The sequence below is a fragment of the Helianthus annuus genome, chromosome 16, assembly GCF_002127325.2.
Source record: "Helianthus annuus cultivar XRQ/B chromosome 16, HanXRQr2.0-SUNRISE, whole genome shotgun sequence".
Taxonomy (NCBI): Eukaryota; Viridiplantae; Streptophyta; class Magnoliopsida; order Asterales; family Asteraceae; genus Helianthus; species Helianthus annuus.
In genome coordinates this window covers 138943685-138962923 of record NC_035448.2, presented here as the reverse complement: position 1 = coordinate 138962923, position 19239 = coordinate 138943685, and the positions used below count along the sequence as shown (strand labels likewise).

Below are 19239 nucleotides of genomic sequence, written 5' to 3'. Positions count from 1 at the left end.
AATTCTTGTTATCAGAGAATAATTTGAATGATGAAATGTTTAAGGTTGCTTATACCTTGAATAATTTAGACAAATTATTTTCTGATGAAGAATTCCCAATAAGAAGTATTAAAACTAAAATGATCAAAAAGGTTTTCAAATTAACAGAAATTAATATTTCTGATATAAAAGATTTAAATCTTTCTGCAAAACCTAAACCTTACACTTCAAGGATTCGACAAAGAGTAAACAAGAAAATGGGTTATGGTTGTGGTTATAATTTCCAAAAGAAACCAAACCATAATGGTAATCTCAAAAAGAAAGGTCTTGGTTTTAGTTCGTCAGAAAATTATAAAAATAAGAAAATTTATAAACCAAAAACAAAATTTGTTCCAGGAGGAAGCTCAGAGGATGAACAGAAGAAACCATTCTGGAAGCAGTCAAATCAAGATTTTCTTGCTGAAGTGAAGAAGAATGTGAGAAAGTTTGCTGAAAGAGTTGACAGAAGAACCTGTTTCAAATGCCAGGAAGTTGGACACATAGCTTGGAATTGCCCCCAGACCAACTACCAAAAACAGGGAGTTTCTTCTAACTCTGTTTTGAGAAAGACTTGTGTGGATAAGAAAGAACAATTGGTGAAAAATGGTAATTTGTTTGAAAATTCAAGTTCTGAAAAAGGTGAAAGTTCAAAACGTTTTTACAAAAGAAATGGTGATATGAGTAAGCAAAATGGATTGTAAAAACAGAAAGTAGTTCTGACAATGAATCTGATTCCATAAAATCAGAGGAGTCATTGGTTGATAAAAGGATTGTGGTTTCCGTTCCAGAAGTGAACAATGAGAATTTTCCTCCATTGTCAAAGGAAAATTTAATGAAGAAAGTGGGAAAGGTAGAGATCTCAAATCAATTCTTCGCTGATAAGGGAGAATTTGATGTTGAGAAAGCTTTCAACGGGAAAGTCAAGCACATTTTCGGGAAGATGGTTGATAAGAAGGTTAAGGGTGCTAAAGAGTTTTATAAATCAAAGTGTTGGTGGGACAAATGTGTTCCAAAATCACCCAAGGCTGGTCAGGCTTGGGTGGATGTTATGTTTGATTAAACACCTGACTTGCCGGAGATCCCAAGATTGTAATCGTGGATCAGGAATCGGCATCTTTCATGTTTAAAGAGGTTGTATGAAAGTTTTTGATAGTGTTAAAATTTTACAGGTTGAAGGACTATGCCGGAGCTTCCAGGTTGGTAAGTGTGAAGCAGGAATCGGCACCCTGATTGGTAAAATGGTTGTGTAGATGTGATATTCCTACAATTGGTAGTGTGTTTTCTTCAAGTGGTACAAAGGTTGCTTATTTGCAAATGGTAAATCAGGGATATTAAGTTGTACCTGATTTACTATACTCGATAAATAGATGAACAAGATGATGAACCATATCCCCGTACTTAACAAGTGGTAAACCTGCAAGTGGTAAAAACAAACTCATTTTCCGGAAAAATCATTTTGATTAAAACAAACTTAAGTGTTTTGAAATCTAAATGAGAAAATGGTTTGTTGTAAGGGGGAGTTCTGATTGTTTATGCCAAATGGATGGCGATTTGAAGCGATTTGATACAGTTGTCACTTTATTTATACAGTTTGTTTTGTTCTTGTTTCTTCAAGTGGGTCAAGAGTTTAAATAGTTTAAATTTTTTTAAAATGTGTTTGAATTTTAGGGGGAGTAAAAATTTCACAGAAAATCCAAAAACATTAAAAAATTTTGAAAAAGCCAAAAACATGATAAAATGAAAAATGAGTTTTGTTGTATAAAAGAGGAAATGATAGTACATTAGTGGACGATCACGGCATGCTAAAGAATTGGAGAGTTAAAATAGTGATAAACGGTTTCACTGATGATGTGTCAGTAGGTTTTTGCACATTTAATAGACTGTAACGAGATATAAACCTAAATTTCAAACTTGCTTAATTCGTGGGTAACATCTCTCGGATATATGGGTAACCCCCGAAATCTTGTTTGAAAGGTCCCTCTTTCTAAGATACTAGGTCTTTATGCTTAGTGATATCTGGGGTATTATCCCGGGACTTCTGCTGTATGGAAGTACTGACCTAGTCCCCGGATAATACTTTCTGCAAATGCTTGAAAAAGCGCCGCCCTCAGCAAATCGATGAAACAATAAAATTGATAGTCATTGCTGTTGTAAAAAGATCCTCTAAAGGGGACCCACCAAAAGTCGAGCCGTCATCTCTCTGCTGAACGGAAGTTCTGACCTGAGCTCTCACGGTTTCGCACCTAACCCCTTACAGATATCATCTAGGTATACTCACCTGTAAGACTGAATATTGGGATCTGGATACGGGAGTATATTCTGAGGTGGGACACGCGAATAAGTTTAAGTCACTAAGACATTAATCTCGTATCTCGAAACAGTTGAACTTTGTGTGAAAATTTAAGTGGATCAGTATACTGACAATCTAAGTGAATCGTTTAAAACTTAAAATGTTTAAAGCTTAACGGTGTTGTTGATTTGTCTCTTAAACTGATATGATCCTCTTACACAAACTCACAAAAATATTGTATGTAAATATTTCTTTACTGCATTTCATTTCGATTATTTCACAAAATTCCAAAAAGATTTTCAGTGTGTTTTAGCTTAAAATTTTGAAAAATCCAAAAAGATTTTCGACAACTGATATTGAAGAGCTGATTTTCAAAATTCCGAGTGCTAAACATGATGAACAGGTTTGGGAGAATTTGATTGAAATGTTTTTAGGTAAAAAGAAATTTGTGAAATGATCAATGTTAATATCTGATTGTATATTGATTGTAGAGGAGTCAGTGTTGGTGCATGCAATTTGATAATTTGTTAAATATCTTTTTCTTGTGAATCTTATGTTTTGGGTAGAGAATGTGCAGGATTTCCTGAGCAGGATAAGAGTCAAGTTTCAATACCTAAGGACTATGTAAAGGCAGGTTGTCATTCTGATGCTGTAAAAGTCAGACTTTGATCCCATCACGTTTTGAGGGGGAGTTTGTTAGAGAAAGAATTTGAAGACGCAAGAGATAGATAGAGATTCTGGAGGCCCGAAGACTGATCAAGACTGAAGATGCGAAGACTCGACACTTAAGACTCGTCAACATCTGAGGGGGAGTCTGTTGGTGCATACATCTATCAACTTCGTCTTGTATCGAGTCTTAGTCTTAGAATGTTAGATTAGGGCACATTGTACGGGAATATAGAGTTGTAATAATGATTTCACACGAAAGCTGATTTCACACGAAAGTTGATTTCACACGAAATGGACATGTCATTTCAAGGGAAATCAGAAGATTGGTCATTTCGTGGGAAATCAGAAGTTGGTCATTTCATGGGAAATCAGAAGTTGGACATTTGGTGGGAAATCAGAATGTTAATTTCGCTCCAAATGGTTTTATGTCATTTGGGGCGAAACCCCAACCACTATAAATAGTTGTCTGAGCGAAATCATATGTAGAGGTCTTGTTTCCGGTACCGAATTGCTGCCGAAGTGCCGTTTGACTTGTAATAGCTGTGAAATCAATATACAAGGCAATATTTAGTAGAACAAGTTGTTTTCCATGTCTGTTGCTTGTTTTCCGCACCTGAAACGGATTAGAACACCTCCGATTGACTCGTTCGGGTCAGCACGCGATCCTACAGAAAGCAAGTTTGGTAAAAAGAGAATGACTCACTTTGCAGATTTATGCGGGCGGAGTTTAGTCTACTGATTAGCCTGTTTAACCAAATTTAAATAACAATGCACATGAACTGGGTTAGTAACTAATACAGCATTTACGACAATTCACGAGATTAAACCCTCACAACAATGATAAAGTGCAATACTTAAACATCCATCGAATTAACGACGAATGACAATGCATAAACCCAATTTGAGCAGCACTTAAACATTCGTTGGATAGTTTTAATCGATCGGACGTTGAATCGTAATAGCGATCGAGTTATTACCCTGTTTATCGCGGCAGTGTTTAGTGATTTGTGTGTGTTTGTAGTATTTGGACTATATCTCAGCGTATAATTGGAATTTGAACGTCGAACGAACACCAGAATGTAAGTGCCAACCCCCTCTATTTATGCTGGAATTTTGGCTCCCTCGCGTGGCGCAACGGGGAGACCTGGCTCCTTCGCATGGCGCGACGGGTCTATTTCTAGCATAGGGTGGCCACGTTCATGGGTAGCTCAGCTAAGTCGGTCGTTTGACTAAATTCATTTCCTACAGCAAACTGTTTAGATAATCGTTAGCTAGGGTTTACCCCCCCCCCTGAGTTTTAGGTGCCCTGATCCTGATTCTGATTGTTCTGAAAATTTTAGGGTTTATGCAGGATTACTTGGGTTTCTCAATTAGGGTTTCCTTATTGGACAATTAACATAATAAGTAATAATTTTAGTGAGAGTTGTTACATCTTTTACCTTAGCACTTCCTAAATCATCCCAAAGACAGAGAATCTTTGCCAAACAGGATGAGATTTTGTTATCGATAATAACTATAGTACTTTCTTTGCTGGTACGGGCACCAAGGAGGAAGAACAAGTGCACGGTCACAACATGTGCCCCAGTACTAACCATCCCATTCTTCAAGTAATCGTCAGCCATAGGCATGTGTCCTAGAGCAAACCATTTTGCTTCTAATAGAAATGCTTCACAAAGGTTTGTCCACTGCAGGAAATTAAAGAGGTTTGTTCATATATACATGTGTATGAAAGATTGTCACATAAATAAGCCTTGAGAAGTACATAAATTAAAATAATTTATTTTATCATAGAAATTGTTGAGGACAAAATGTTCATATTTCTAAAGATGCGCATAGTAAAACTTTGTAGACTTTATAAGTGTAAATTGCATTGGCTGATAAATTTGTATATCAAAAACGTTAGCCTTTTTTTTTAAAAAGAAAAATCAAGTTTGTAAAATTGTTGACTTAGTATAAGTTACTATATGCAAACGAATTGGCAAAAAATGCTTATACTTTCCAAAATTGTGTAGAAAAAAAAGTGTGTTAAAATTACTTTTGTAATGAATGTTATCGTCAACTTGCATGATAACTTTTATTCATGGTGTTGCATTACTACATTGCAAATAACGGACATGAGGCCTTACCGCTTGTTTCAAAAACTCATTGGCATTGAACCCATACTTCTTGTAGATCTTGTCACTGATTTCTTGTGTTACTTTATATAGAGCCTCAACACAGATTCCTAGGTTATATGGGAGTTGTTCAAGAGTGTTACTATCCCATCTGAAGGTGAATTATGTATATTCTCATACATTGCCACATGTACCAACCTCACACATTACCAACCTTTGTGAATTCTATAATTAACTAATTTAATATAAAACATGGATCTTTTCGGTATAAGATAAATGTGTTTGAGCAAGATATGTGGTTGAAACACAAACACATATGGAAGTATTAAACGTAGAAGGATGTCTACGGATACAACAAGGGCTCATGCGTGGTCCCATGGATGCCTTTGTGAATCCTATAATTAACTAATTTAATATAAAACATCGATCTTTTCGGCATGTGATAAATGTGTTTGAGCAAAATATGTGGTTTAAACACAAACTCATTTAGAAGTATTCTTGCACTTGTCAATGGGTCGAGACGTCACAAGAAGACATTAACAATCTTGTAATTTTCTACTTTTCCTTTTCTACAAAAGTCATCACATTTATAATAGAAGCCAGCAAGTTTATTATAGAAGTTGTTAGGCCCTAAAGTGTGAGACTGACGCATCAAATTAATACAACGGGCTATGGTTACGAACTGGGCTTTACTGGGTTAGTTTATATTAGGTTGTGGACCTTTATAGGTCACTTGGGCCAAGCTTTAGGCCATGTGGGCCAAGCAGGCCCAAGGGGAGCCCATGTAGTGAAGTGGGCTTGTCTATGTATATAAACAAGTTTTTAACTTGTTTTAGGGTTGGAACTTCCTAGTTACAGAATTCCTAAAGAGAGCTAGAGGAAGTCGATTGTTTGTGAGCACTTGTACTAGACGGTTTTGCTAGTTGATAGTAATAGAATCGTGTGCAAGTTTGAAAGGTGATTCGGTTTGTTTTTTTTCGTGTTTCATATTTTCGGTTTATCTTGAATCATCTTGTGTTTGGTTTCCGCACTCTCACAAGATTAGGTTTGATATCATTGAAAGATCCGGTTAAACGGGACTTACAAGTGGTATCAGAGCCAAGAAACCAAATCTTGGTTCGGTTTTTGATATCATTCGGATTCAAGAATTTTCTGTCGTTACTGATCTTGTTTATTAGTTCTGTGTCACAGGAGTTAAGTTCGGTGGGGTGTGTTTCTTGTTCTTAAGATTCACATCTTCAAACTGTTCTTAGCATATTCTTTGTTATTGGTGGTGATTTTGGTTTGTGTGATTTCAATGATTTGTGTTTGCTGATTTCACGGAGGTTTGCTGATCAAAGAAAATTCAAAGATTTCGATATCTTTGAATTTTGGAAAAGTGCTGAAAATCAGGGATTTCAAGTCAACAGTATTATCTCATATCTGTTTTGCAGGTCTCGACTCGAATTCATCTGCTGTCTCGAGTAGTCAACCATCGGTCTCGACTCGCAACAACCTGTAGTCTCGAGTAAGCATTGTCAAGATCTCGACTCGCAACCTTGAGTGGTCTCGAGTCATCTTTGCTGGACTTAACTCGCAATCTTCAGTGATCTCGACTCGCAATCTTCAGTGATCTCGAGTCATCATCTGTTGGTCTCGACCGCAACCATCACTGGTCTCGATCCATAAATTTCCTTGTCTCGACTCAGAACCAGCCTCTTAAAGTCACTATTCTCGACTCGCAACTACAATCATTGAAGTGTTTTGAACTGTTTGGACTTTTGGACTTAAAATAATTAATTAATCACCTAATTAATTACCTTTAAGAAAACATGTCTTCTGGTAACCAAGTTAATGACTTAGCTGTCACAAATGCTCAGCAAGAATTGGACTCCAAAATTGGAACTAGTTCTCGCATTCCAAGGTTGTTGGATGCAAATGATTTTCCAGAATGGAAGTGGCGTTTTGAGCAGCATGTGAAGTTTAAGGAACCTAAACTTTGGAGATGTATTGAAAGAGGTCCTAGGGAAATCATGTATGAGAAAGAAACAAATCCTGGAGTCAAAGTTAAGAAACCTCGTGCTGAATATACTGAAGAAGACTATGCCATTGAAGAGGAAGATAATCGGGCAACATCATACTTGACCATGGGACTAGGATCAGACATTGCTATGGGATTTCGCACTTGCAAATCAGCCAAAGAAATGTGGGAAGCGCTGATTGATGTTTACGAAGGGAATGAAGACATGAGGGAAAGCAGGAGGAACTTGTTGAGGCAGAACTTTAACAATTTCAATTACATCTATGGAGAAACTATTGAAAATCAGATTCAACGCTTCTCAAAAATTGTCAGTCAAATGGATCTAGAAGAAATCCTTCCTTCTAAAGCTGCACAGAATCGACAACTTCTAAATGCTTTGCCAAAGAGCTGGGATAATCACGTTGCAATGATTAAGCGGACCAAAGATCCTGCAAGATGTACCTTGACTGAAATGATCTCTCACATCAAGGCATGCGAGCTGGATGACAAGCAAAGGGAAAATAATCATAAGTCTAGTATGCTGGCAGCAGGTATTTCTGTTTCTTCCACCACTTCAAGCAACGACAACGCTGCACTGATTTCTCAAAATGGATCGAAAAAGACCTCTTCTGCTTCTACAACAACCATGCATTACTCTAGCTCAAGTCCTTCATCTACTGCATCAAAAATTGCCACAACTCCTTCAGCAAAAGCCGAGCTGATTGCTTTCTTTACACAGCAATCCAAAGAAAATCCGGAGATCGCCGCTTCCGTTGTCAATTGTTTGAATGCTTTTGTCACAGGAAAAATACAACCCCCTAGTTGGTCGTTGAATGATCTATACCAGTATCATCCGGATGATGTGGAGGAGATGGATATCACATGGCAAATGGCAATGGCAGCTTTCAGAGCACAAAAGTTTGCTAATAAGACTGGCAGAAATCGATGGGGTTCTCCTTATTCAAATACTGCGACTGTTCCTCTTAAACTTCGTTGCTACAATTGTCATGAACCAGGGCATTTGGCACGGAACTATACTAAGCCGAATAACAACAAAGATCAAACCCCTGCGCATCCCACTCCTCCAAATCCTGAAAGGGCTCTTGTAACGACAAATGACTCTTCAACTGTCGCTGGTGAAGGCACTCAGAGTTCAGCCCTTGTTGTTTGTCACACCCCTATTTTCCACGTGTCACCGGTGGGCCCGGTGGGGAGTATCGTGACATCATCGATATCATCATAGTCAAACAACACAACATATAAATGCACAGCGGAAGCAAAAGATATAGATCTATTTCAACTGAACAAAATGTAATGTTTGAGTATTACAACACAGTCGAAACAGATCCACAGGAGGATCAAATAAAAACGAAAACAGTTCAACAGACTTTGACATCTAAAGCTTGCGAGACTTGAGTAATGATGCCTGGAGTAGCCAGCCTATTTCGTCTAGCACCTGCACTTAGCCTTTTTGGAAAATACGTCAGTTTGCACTGGTAAATACAACTTAACAGACTCATTTTGAAAAGAGTTTGAAAATTGATTTAAATGCACTTCGGCAAAAATATTTTATAACTTGGGACAATTATTCAAAATAATCTTGTATACAGTTTTACTCATTTGTCGTCCATTAGGGCCGGTTTGTAGGGCCGGACTTAAGTTAACTGACACGCCACAGGTATAATGCCCACAAGGTCGATTCCTTATAGTGGGATACCAGTTTTTACATAATGCAGCTGTCAGGTGTACGCCTACACCCCGTGCTTAGGTCGTGGCCATTTCATGAATGATGCCAAGGATATCCGGGACATGGTCATTTAACACCCAAGGGCCATACACCAAATAATACATATCAAACAGGTTATGCAAATACATCAATCACAATCCGATTTAAATGACTACATACACCCGACCAAGAGGTACTTTTATAGCACCGTATCCCAAGCCCGTATAGGGAAAATAAGTTAAGGGTATTTACCTGAGCTGAATATAAATTCAATCCCAGCTGTATATCAAATCAGAAAGTACAGATAGCTTTTACTGGGCTCCTAATCTGGAACGAAGGTTTTAATAACCTATTAGAATCCTAACGGGTCTTTAATTTAGCCTAGGCTTTAGACCGGTTAGTTTTCAAAGGAAGGCACGGTTCCAACGCATGATAGAGCGAAGACCGACTTAGAATGTGGTTTTGACCCAACAAGCTTGTATACTTGTTTAATATGGGTAACTTAATTACATTCTGAATATTGAGACAAAAACGATTTGGTTTGACCCGTTTCGGCTTATATATGCAAACTAGTCACATAGGCCGATCCGAACGCGAAACATGCGTAACGGGTAACCATAAGAGTCATGAACATGTTCCATAAGTTAATATGCCTTTGATATGTTGTGATATCAGTATGATATCTTCCATTATGCCCAAAACGAGTTTAAAGCCAATTTATGCCCCGTAGGGGTATTTTGGTCATTTTTAAAGGTTATAAAAGAGATTAAATAGCAATCTGAGTTATAGGTCTGATTAAATCAGTACCAATACTTAATTTACTAAGTTATATCATTTGGGTATAACCTATGGGTGAAATTTATCACTTATAACCAAACTATGCATCTTAAGGCATTTTGGTAATTTCACATAGGCTTAAAAAGGTCAAAACTGGGATTCTGAGCTTAAGACTTTTGCTTACTGCTAAAGTATGAAAATTTACTTAAAACATCAGTAGGTATCAAGTCTTATAGATTTAAAATGGTTTCAATATATACTATGTGTTAAAAACGCTTAAATAGGTGATTTTGAGCTATTTCTGGGTTCTAAAAGGGAAGCTGATATTTTATTATTCTAGAAGGCTCAAAATACTTTATTTATCATATTAGATCCGTATAAAAAGTTTTGGGGTCAAAAGGTTTTGTAAAACTCATTTTCTAGCCTAAAAGGGCAAAACCGGCAATTACCGAATCAAGCTTAGAACTCTAGGTTATGATCAGCCCAAAAATAACTAAAAATCTTCAAAAATCCTAAAATATTATATTACATCAGTGGATAAAAATTTTGGTATTAAAAATTGGGTTTAGATAGGCTATATGCTAATTATGTGGTTTATTTACCGAAAACCTTCTTAATTACGCTAATGAGCATATCTCCTAATCTAGACCTCAAACTAATGTGAAATTTTGTGGACATGCTTATAGATCAGTAATAAAGGTTTTAGTCCTTTCACATCTTCAAAAATCTCATTTTAATATCGAAGGGCATTATGGTCAACATTTCGGCATTATGGAAACACGTAATGATCTTTAATTCTAAAGAACCAAGTAGTATAACTTTGGGAGGTTATACTATCATATAACATGATCACGAAGGACCCTAAGGCATAAATAAACTCAAGCTAATTCGGGTCAGAACTGAAAGTCAAAGCAAAGGTCAAACTTTGCGACTTTCGGTCGCGAACCGAGCCTATACTTAGAATTGTCGGGTTGAATCATGTTTAGACATGTTCAACTAATATTTACCAAGTCATTAGAGTGACAAAACTGATTTTAAAGATTTTATATCATTAGTTATGAATTTTATTTAAAACAACCCGATTGACTTTAATTTGACCCGACAATTAAACTAAGTAAACGTGGTAATTAGGAGATGCCCTTTAGAGGGTTAAACACCTACCTAATTACGATCACGTAGCCATGTTCAACGCGAACCATGGCTCAACCGATTAAAAGTCAAAGTGTTTATCGATAACGCTTGACTTTTCGGTTTAAACACTAAACAAATAACTAAGCATGAAAGGAATCACTTACAAAAGTCCAAAGGACTTGAAGATCACTCAAAAGGAGGTTCCCTTGATCAGGCTCCTCAGATTTGAGTGTTAGAGAGCAAAATTGGAAGGAAATGAGCAATGAGAACAATGATCAAGGGGGTATTTATAGGTTTTTGAGAGCCGTTAGGATCGTTCATCGATAATCGTGCTTCAATCTCAGCCCTACACTTCATACCCATAGTTTACAAAACAATAGGCAGCCCCTAGATTCAAGGATTGAGAGACAAGAGCAAAACCAAGGCTGGTTTTCATAATTCTGGAACTGGGCATGCTATACGGACCGTAAGGTCCTTCATACGGTCCGTAAGGACCTGACCTGCACATGGCCAGTTTCAGAACTTGTCACTTTTGGCCCCTGCACTTGATAGTTGTCATTCCCGACACATTTGAGGCCCGTTAAACCATTTTTAAGGCTCTATAATGATGCCTAAGCATAGGGAACATGAAACATGCTCAAAAATATGCCGGATGTCGGTTCGTTTGGTCGTACGGTCCCGTTGTTCGGCTAATTACGACGAAACACGGACGGACGCTAAAAACGAACCAAATTACGCGACGAATGGAATTTTATCAAGCCAAACACTAAAATAAAATATTTTAGTGCTTACATAAATTTTTGGGTGTCCGGGGATATTCAGAATGCAAGATATGCGCGAAAGTGCAAACTTGCGCACTTTTTGACACTTTTAGTCCCTGCATGACATAAAAGTTTATTTTTGCGCACCAAACACCTCTAAGCCTATATCTAAGCTATCTAAAGGTTAATTAGAGTATACTAAGCTCATGGTCATATTCCGGAAGGTCCGAAACCTTACGAATTGACATACTTTTGCAGTTTGACGCTTTTAACCCCTCGCATACGAATATTGTCATAATTTTCTCATACTTAGTCGAAACCTTGTGAAATTTTTATCGCACATTCTTGTGAGTATAATTTATCATTACAAAGCTTCGGGTCCGCTAAAAGATCACTCAGAGGTATACTTTAAACATGTTGACACATTTAGCCCCTGCAGTTTGTAATTCCTCACTTTCTTTCACAATTAGCTTCGTATGATCCATGATTTATTCGTTTAAGGGTATAAACATCTTGTAGGGTTATTAAAAGATATATTTATCTATTGTTGACATTTTGAAGCCTTATATTCACATACGTTCTCTGTTTGTCAACTTTAGTCCTTCATAGGAAATCTTTCTCACGTTCAAAGCTTATGACACGTGTCAATACATTATTGGACATTAATTTTCGAGGTGTTACATCCTCACCCCCTTAAAAGAAATCTCGACCTCGAGATTTGCTAAAATGCTAGAAGTACTTTTTGTCGCATAGTGGACTTTAACTTCTATAGCATATCTGGAGCCTCTCCAAGCTCCCGAGTTGACCTCTATAATAGGTACATGTATCCTTTTTGGAGCTTCTTAACCTGTTGATCCTTAATTGATGCAGGGTTCCCATCATATCATAAGTCTGCATATCATTATGTGATAATGCTTTTCGACTTATTGGTGAAACACATCTTTAAATCATTAATGTGTAATGCATTGCGAGTTTTGCCAAGCTCCTTAAATAGGTTTTAGCTTATAAGCTATTTGATCTTGATACATTCGATTCCTTCGAATAATTCTATATATTCAGAGCTCAACTAGCCTGATAATTAACAAATTGGCACACCCTTCCTGGGTGATATCTTTGTTGGACCCTATTTCTTAACAAGAACTTAGGAGGTTTGATGTTTCCATTAATCTTGATTTTTCTGCCAAATAGTGGCAACTTACAGATGATTATGGATTTGACTGATCTTATTCGTTGTTCCCAATGCAACTTTCAGATCCTGACAATTGGACTTACCAATCTTCTGTCTAACAATGGACGCTTATCGTTCCATCCATACAAGGTCTCCCAAGGAGCAGCCTAAATACTTATTTTAACTATTATAGAAAAGCTTATCTTAAGGTGAGATGTTTATTCCAACCACTGCTTAAAGCTAGTCTTAAGGAATAGCTAATCTTTACAGCTAGTCGAACAAATCGACGATCCTGGGCAGCTGATGGCAAATTCTTAATTGTTGCCTAATTAGGGTTGCGGTAATCAATGCATAAGCAAAATGAACCGTCTTTCTTATTTGACTATACCAAATTCTCAGAATATTGAGTTAGGCTATATGAATCCTCTACTTTAAAACCTACTTAATCAGGGTTTCAATTCTTCCAATGATGGTACTAGCCGTCTTGGAGATTTCATAATAATACAGCCCTAAATTGGATATAAGTCTTAACTCTACCTGCCTCTCAGGAGGTAAACAGGGTAATCTTAGGAGAAGATAATCAAGATACAAAGAGGTTGTAGAGATTTTCCAAATCTCAGGCCTCAGTTCATCCATCATTGCTTGTGTCCAATAAGTGATACATTCATGTTATAAGTTCACGAATTCCTTAACCAGGAACAATTATTTGAACAATTCCATTGAGGATATCTTCTTAATACCATTAGTTGACTTTTAGTATCATATGATTATTGGGATATCTTTGTGGTTCCATGCATTAAACCTCCATGTTGATCAGGCATGGAAGCAATCTATGGAACTTGTTCGGATACACCAACCCTCATATGGCGCTTTTTGTCATACCATCTGGTATTCTAAATCATTAGAGATCCAGAGATATCATCTATACATGCAGACGCACTTCCTTTTAGAGAGAGGATACTTCTAAAATTCTACGACTGAAGGTTTCTGATAGGGATAAAGGAAATGGTTCTTATGATTTTGCTTGTAAGTTTTACCTTACACTTAGTATCTGGGGTTCTTATGGGCAAATTTCTAAAAGTTTACTAAGCTTATGGTCTTATAAAAGATGTAACAGTACCTGAAACGAAACGTAATTCTTAGAAATGAAATCATAATAAGTGATTTATCTAATGTCTTTACTAAGGTGATCTGCCTCTAATCATACATCAAGAGGGTTAAACGCCTCCATTCTTAATCCCTTTTAACTTAGCTGTAGAATCCTTAAAAAAATTTAGGGCAGTCTTAGCTTTGACTGATTATTTCTTAATCTATAAAACGTGAGTAGCGGAGGTAGATCCATCGTGGATTCATAATGAGCAAGCTTGAGACCTATGAAATTAATTTATCTAGGAACAACCGGCTAATTTATTGGACATTTATCGTATTGATTCATGGTCTTGGGATTTATATATTGGGTCGCTCAGAGGTATTTTAATAACATGTCGCCCATGGGTCGTTCAGAGGTATTTAAATAACATGACGCCCTTTTTAAATCCTACCATACGTCCGTATTTGATCCGGGTCCCTGACATGTTTGTCCCACATGACACGTGTCTTTATTTTATTGAACACGAATTTTCGAGGTGTTATATATGCTAACCACCTTCAATTGCTTACATTTAAGCTTGGATTCTAGGTAATTGGAAAGGGGGTACTATCTTAGCCAATGAGTCAAAATTTGTGACCTACTGTCGACATCCTAGAACTTTTATGGCGAAATTCAGAAATTTCTTATTCCATCTTTTTCCATTTTGATGCGAATAATAGGTCTCTCTAATAGGGTCCTTAAAACTTGGACCATCCCATAATGTATAAGAGGATCTTTCTTGTGGACTTCATTATTGTCCTTACTCATTAAGGGTATTGCCATCGAATGACTGTGATGCATACCTCGCATCGTTCTTTTCAGCGTAACCACTGATACACCTAATGGTTTCTACTTCATCCAATCAATTTCCTGTAATCGATGGCCCCTTTTTACTATTGAAGTCTCTTGACTTCCAAGAGACGAAGTACTTTTAAGTATGTCCTAAAAGGAATGGGCTCCTTGCCATATACGATTCTGTTAAGATTATTCTTCGCATTTGAAGTATAAATCAAGCTCTTCTCATGAGCAGCGACGTGTGGTTTAGAGCAAGCAGCATTCGGCTTCTTGAACCCTTTCACGACTTTTCTCATAGCCTTTCTAACAGTTGTGCTAATCACAGTTTTGGAGATTAACTCCATTAACATCGAGGTTCACATTTGATGCACCATTAACATTTGTCGCATCTCTAACATCGCGACTGTTGTTTATTTCTTCCGAGTTTTGGTATTAAATACCAAATTCAGCAAGTGCTAGGCAATCCATACCCAGTGTCTCCTTGAATTGCCAAAGGCTTACCCTAAGGAGTCTTGACAACTACTTGCTTTTTATTACCCACAATATGGGCTTAGCTATAAGATGACCGATCCATTCCTATCACTATATCTTGTTCCTCTATTTCAACGGAAATAAGGACAGTGGAAAAGGATGGTTCCTAATGGATACAAAACATCCATCTAATATTGCTGAAGCAGTCTCTGAGGTACCATTGGCCAATCCTACTTTATACTTAACGCTTAGAGTTTTAACAGGCAGATTTAAGGATTTACAAAATCAATTGTCTACGAAAGACTTTTCTGAACCTGAATTAAATAATACTTTAGTATGAGCGTTTTTTTTTTTTTTTTGATGAAGAAAGTACATGTTGTTACATTGTCATCCTGAATAGTCTCTTGAGCATCCATTTAAGAGCTTTCAGCTTTGGTCTTCTCAACCTCTCCAGGCTGCTTGGTTTTATTTGGACAATTTGTTTTGACGTGCCCTTTTCCACTGCAACTATAGCAGGTTGCGTCCTTTATGTCTTGGCACTCCAAAGTCTTGTGCCCTTTCTTGTTACAAATTCCACAAGGCCTAGCTTGTGACTCTTAAAGTGCACTTTCCTTTAGTTGCCTTCCTTGGGCATCGGGTCTTTATGCGCCTCTTCTCGCCGCAACCATAGCACGTGGCGTCCTTCAAGTCCTTGCATTCATGGGTCTCGTGATCCATCTCCTTACAGATGACACATCCCCTAGTCTATTCATAGGAACATTTTCCGAAGTGCTTCTTCCCGCAGGTTTTACATTTGGGTTTTGCCTCCTTTGGCTTGGACTGGTTACAACTTGGACCAGTCTTACCCCTTTTGTAACCCTTATTTGGGATATTCTCGCACTTTCACTTATGATCCTTTAATACTCGGTCCACTGCTTTGTTTATGGCTATATCTAACATAGCCTGTAGCTCAGTGCCCGTTAATTTCAGTCTTGCATTATTATTCTGATCGACTGGATGATGGTGAGCTTCAGATGAGTCATCCATGATGAAGCTTTGAAGGCTATAGACTAGGTAGTAATAATTTGCTGAATTGTCGAACTTGATGATTAAATAGCCATGGTGTAAACCAACCATATAGGCCAATAGATGGCATTTATTTGATTATGTTTGCCTAGGTTTTTAAATAAACCATCTTTGGCGTTTAGACGGAATATAATCCTTCATATTTATTAGGCAGGGGACATAAGTCACGACTGTCAATGTCGTACCGACATTTTATATAGCACAAGGGCTTGTTCCAAAGGACTTTTCGATGGCACAGATGCCTTGTCACTAGGGAAATTTTAAAACATAATCAATGATTCCTTTGGATCAGAAAATTTCATAATTCATTGCCTTGACAAGAAGTTATGAAATGAAACTATCTTTTTCATGTATACATCTTTGCCCGTAAGTATACATCCCAGATGGATGTTTAGATGTGTACATCATGTTCGACGATTATTAACCATGATTCTTATTGATCATTTAGGCTAAATAAGGGGTTTGGAAGATTCCTAATATAAAGATGACAAGTGTGATTTTATCGCATCACTGTTGTCGGGAGTGTTAACACGTTTTCAGGTGTTAATAAGGATATGAATCTCTTTTAAACAGGTTTTACCATCTTAGCCAGGTCTTTAATGACATTCAAGCTAGGTTATACCTTTTAAGATTCTTTCTAATACCTATACTAGCAGAAAAGGAATAATATTTATTTTATTCAGGATTTTCATTATAACCCTAAATTATAAATAATAGCACAAAAGGCCTAGTCACGTAGACAAGTTTAATTTATAAACCATAATTCTTACAGAATCGAGGCATTAAGGTTTGAATCAAAGCTCATTACCCTTTCTAGACAGGGAGTTGTAGGCTACCACTGTCTTTAGTCCCAGAGGACGTTATTTATTACCCGTAGGCACTTCATCCTTAATGGATGGCTATTTTACTTACAGGGAATTTTTAAATAAATCCCAATTTTCAAAGATGGCATGTGTGATTTATACTGCATCACAATTTACCCAATTACGCTAACATGCCTACAGATGTTAACAAAATTTTGGAATCTTTTAGACAGGTTCTACCATCTTGGCCATGTCTATAATGACACGTGGCTAGGTTTTACCCCTAAGATTCTCTTTTAATATAATTCGCAGAGCAATCCTAAATTGAGATGTTAACAAGGATCTGAATCTAATTGAGGAACTACCATCTTGGCCCTGTCTTAAAACGACACCTGAGCTAGGTCTTGTCCTTTTTAGATTTTGCCATTTTACTATAATGGTAGATCTTATAATGGGAATGTTATTTTAAGTCTAACCGTTCCCTTAAATTTAAACAATATACTTGGTTGCCCTAAACGGGACTTCTACTGAAATGACTTGCCCATGCAAGGCTAATCAGAAAAAAAAATAACAAAGAAGACAAAATATAATGAATTAGGATTAGTCCTATGTTCTTGTCTAGACTCAAGAATGTGCAATTGTGTAACTGAGATTAAACACAAAAAGGCTAGTGTTTAATTCACTCAGCGTTGGCTCTGATACCAACCTGTCACACCCCTATTTCCACGTGTCACCGGTGGGCCCGGTGGGGAGTATCGTGACGTCATTGATATCATCATAGTCAAACAACACAACATATAAATGCACAGCGGAAGCAAAAGATATAGATTTATTTCAACTGAACAAAATGTAATGTTTGAGTATTACAACACAGTCAAAACAGATCCACAGGCGGATCAAATAAAAAGGAAAACTGTTCAACAGACTTTGACATCTAAAGCTTGCGAGACTTGAGTAATGATGCCTGGAGTAGCCAGCCTATTTCGTCTAGCACCTGCACTTAGCCTTTTTGGAAAATACGTCAGTTTGCACTGGTAAATACAACTTAACTGACTCATTTTGAAAAGAGTTTGAAAATTGATTTAAATGCACTTCGGCAAAAATATTTAATAACTTGGGACAATTATTCAAAATAATCTTGTATACAGTTTTACTCATTTGTCGTCCATTAGGGCCGGTTTGTAGGGCCGGACTTAAGTTAACTGACACGCCACAGGTATAATGCCCACAAGGTCGATTCCTTATAGTGGGATACCAGTTTTTACATAATGCAGCTGTCAGGTGTACGCCTACACCCCGTGCTTAGGTCGTGGCCATTTCATGAATGATGCCAAGGATATCCGGGACATGGTCATTTAACCCCCAAGGGCCATACACCAAATAATACATATCAAACAGGTTATGCAAATACATCAATCACAATCCGATTTAAATGACTACATACACCCGACCAAGAGGTACTTTTATAGCACCGTATCCCAAGCCCGTATAGGGAAAATAAGTTAAGGGTATTTACCTGAGCTGAATATAAATTCAATCCCAGCCGTATATCAAATCAGAAAGTACAGATAGCTTTTACTGGGCTCCTAATCTGGAACGAAGGTTTTAATAACCTATTAGAATCCTAACGGGTCTTTAATTTAGCCTAGGCTTTAGACCGGTTAGTTTTCAAATGAAGGCACGGTTCCAACGCATGATAGAGCGAAGACCGGCTTAGAATGTGGTTTTGACCCAACAAGCTTGTATACTTGTTTAATATGGGTAACTTAATCACATTCTGAATATTGAGACAAAAACGATTTGGTTTGACCCGTTTCGGCTTATATATGCAAACTAGTCACATAGGCCGATCCGAACGCGAAACATGCGTAACGGGTAACCATAAGAGTCATGAACATGTTCCATAAGTTAATATGCCTTTGATATGTTGTGATATCAGTATAATATCTTCCATTATGCCCAAAACGAGTTTAAATCCAATTTATGCCCCGTAGGGGTATTTTGGTCATTTTTAAAGGTTATAAAAGAGATTAAATAGCAATCTGAGTTATAAGTCTTATTAAATCAGTACCAATACTTAATTTACTAAGTTATATCATTTGGGTATAACCTATGGGTGAAATTTATCACTTATAACCAAACTATGCATCTTAAGGCATTTTGGTAATTTCACATAGGCTTAAAAAGGTCAAAACTGAGATTCTAAGCTTAAGACTTTTGCTTACTGCTAAAGTATGAAAATTTACTTAAAACATCAGTAGGTATCAAGTCTTATAGATTTAAAATGGTTTCAATATATACTATGCGTTAAAAACGCTTAAAT

General features: G+C 37.1%; 1 protein-coding gene across 1 annotated transcript in view; it reads right to left on the bottom strand.

The window, feature by feature from the left end:
* The window catches only part of LOC110919641 ((3S,6E)-nerolidol synthase 1), a 125880-nt gene that overhangs the window by 58602 nt on the left and 48039 nt on the right, over positions 1-19239 (bottom strand). Inside the window, 2 exon segments of the mRNA XM_035985514.1 lie at positions 4417-4662; positions 5104-5242. Of these exon segments, the coding sequence (XP_035841407.1) occupies positions 4417-4662; positions 5104-5242 (385 nt within the window).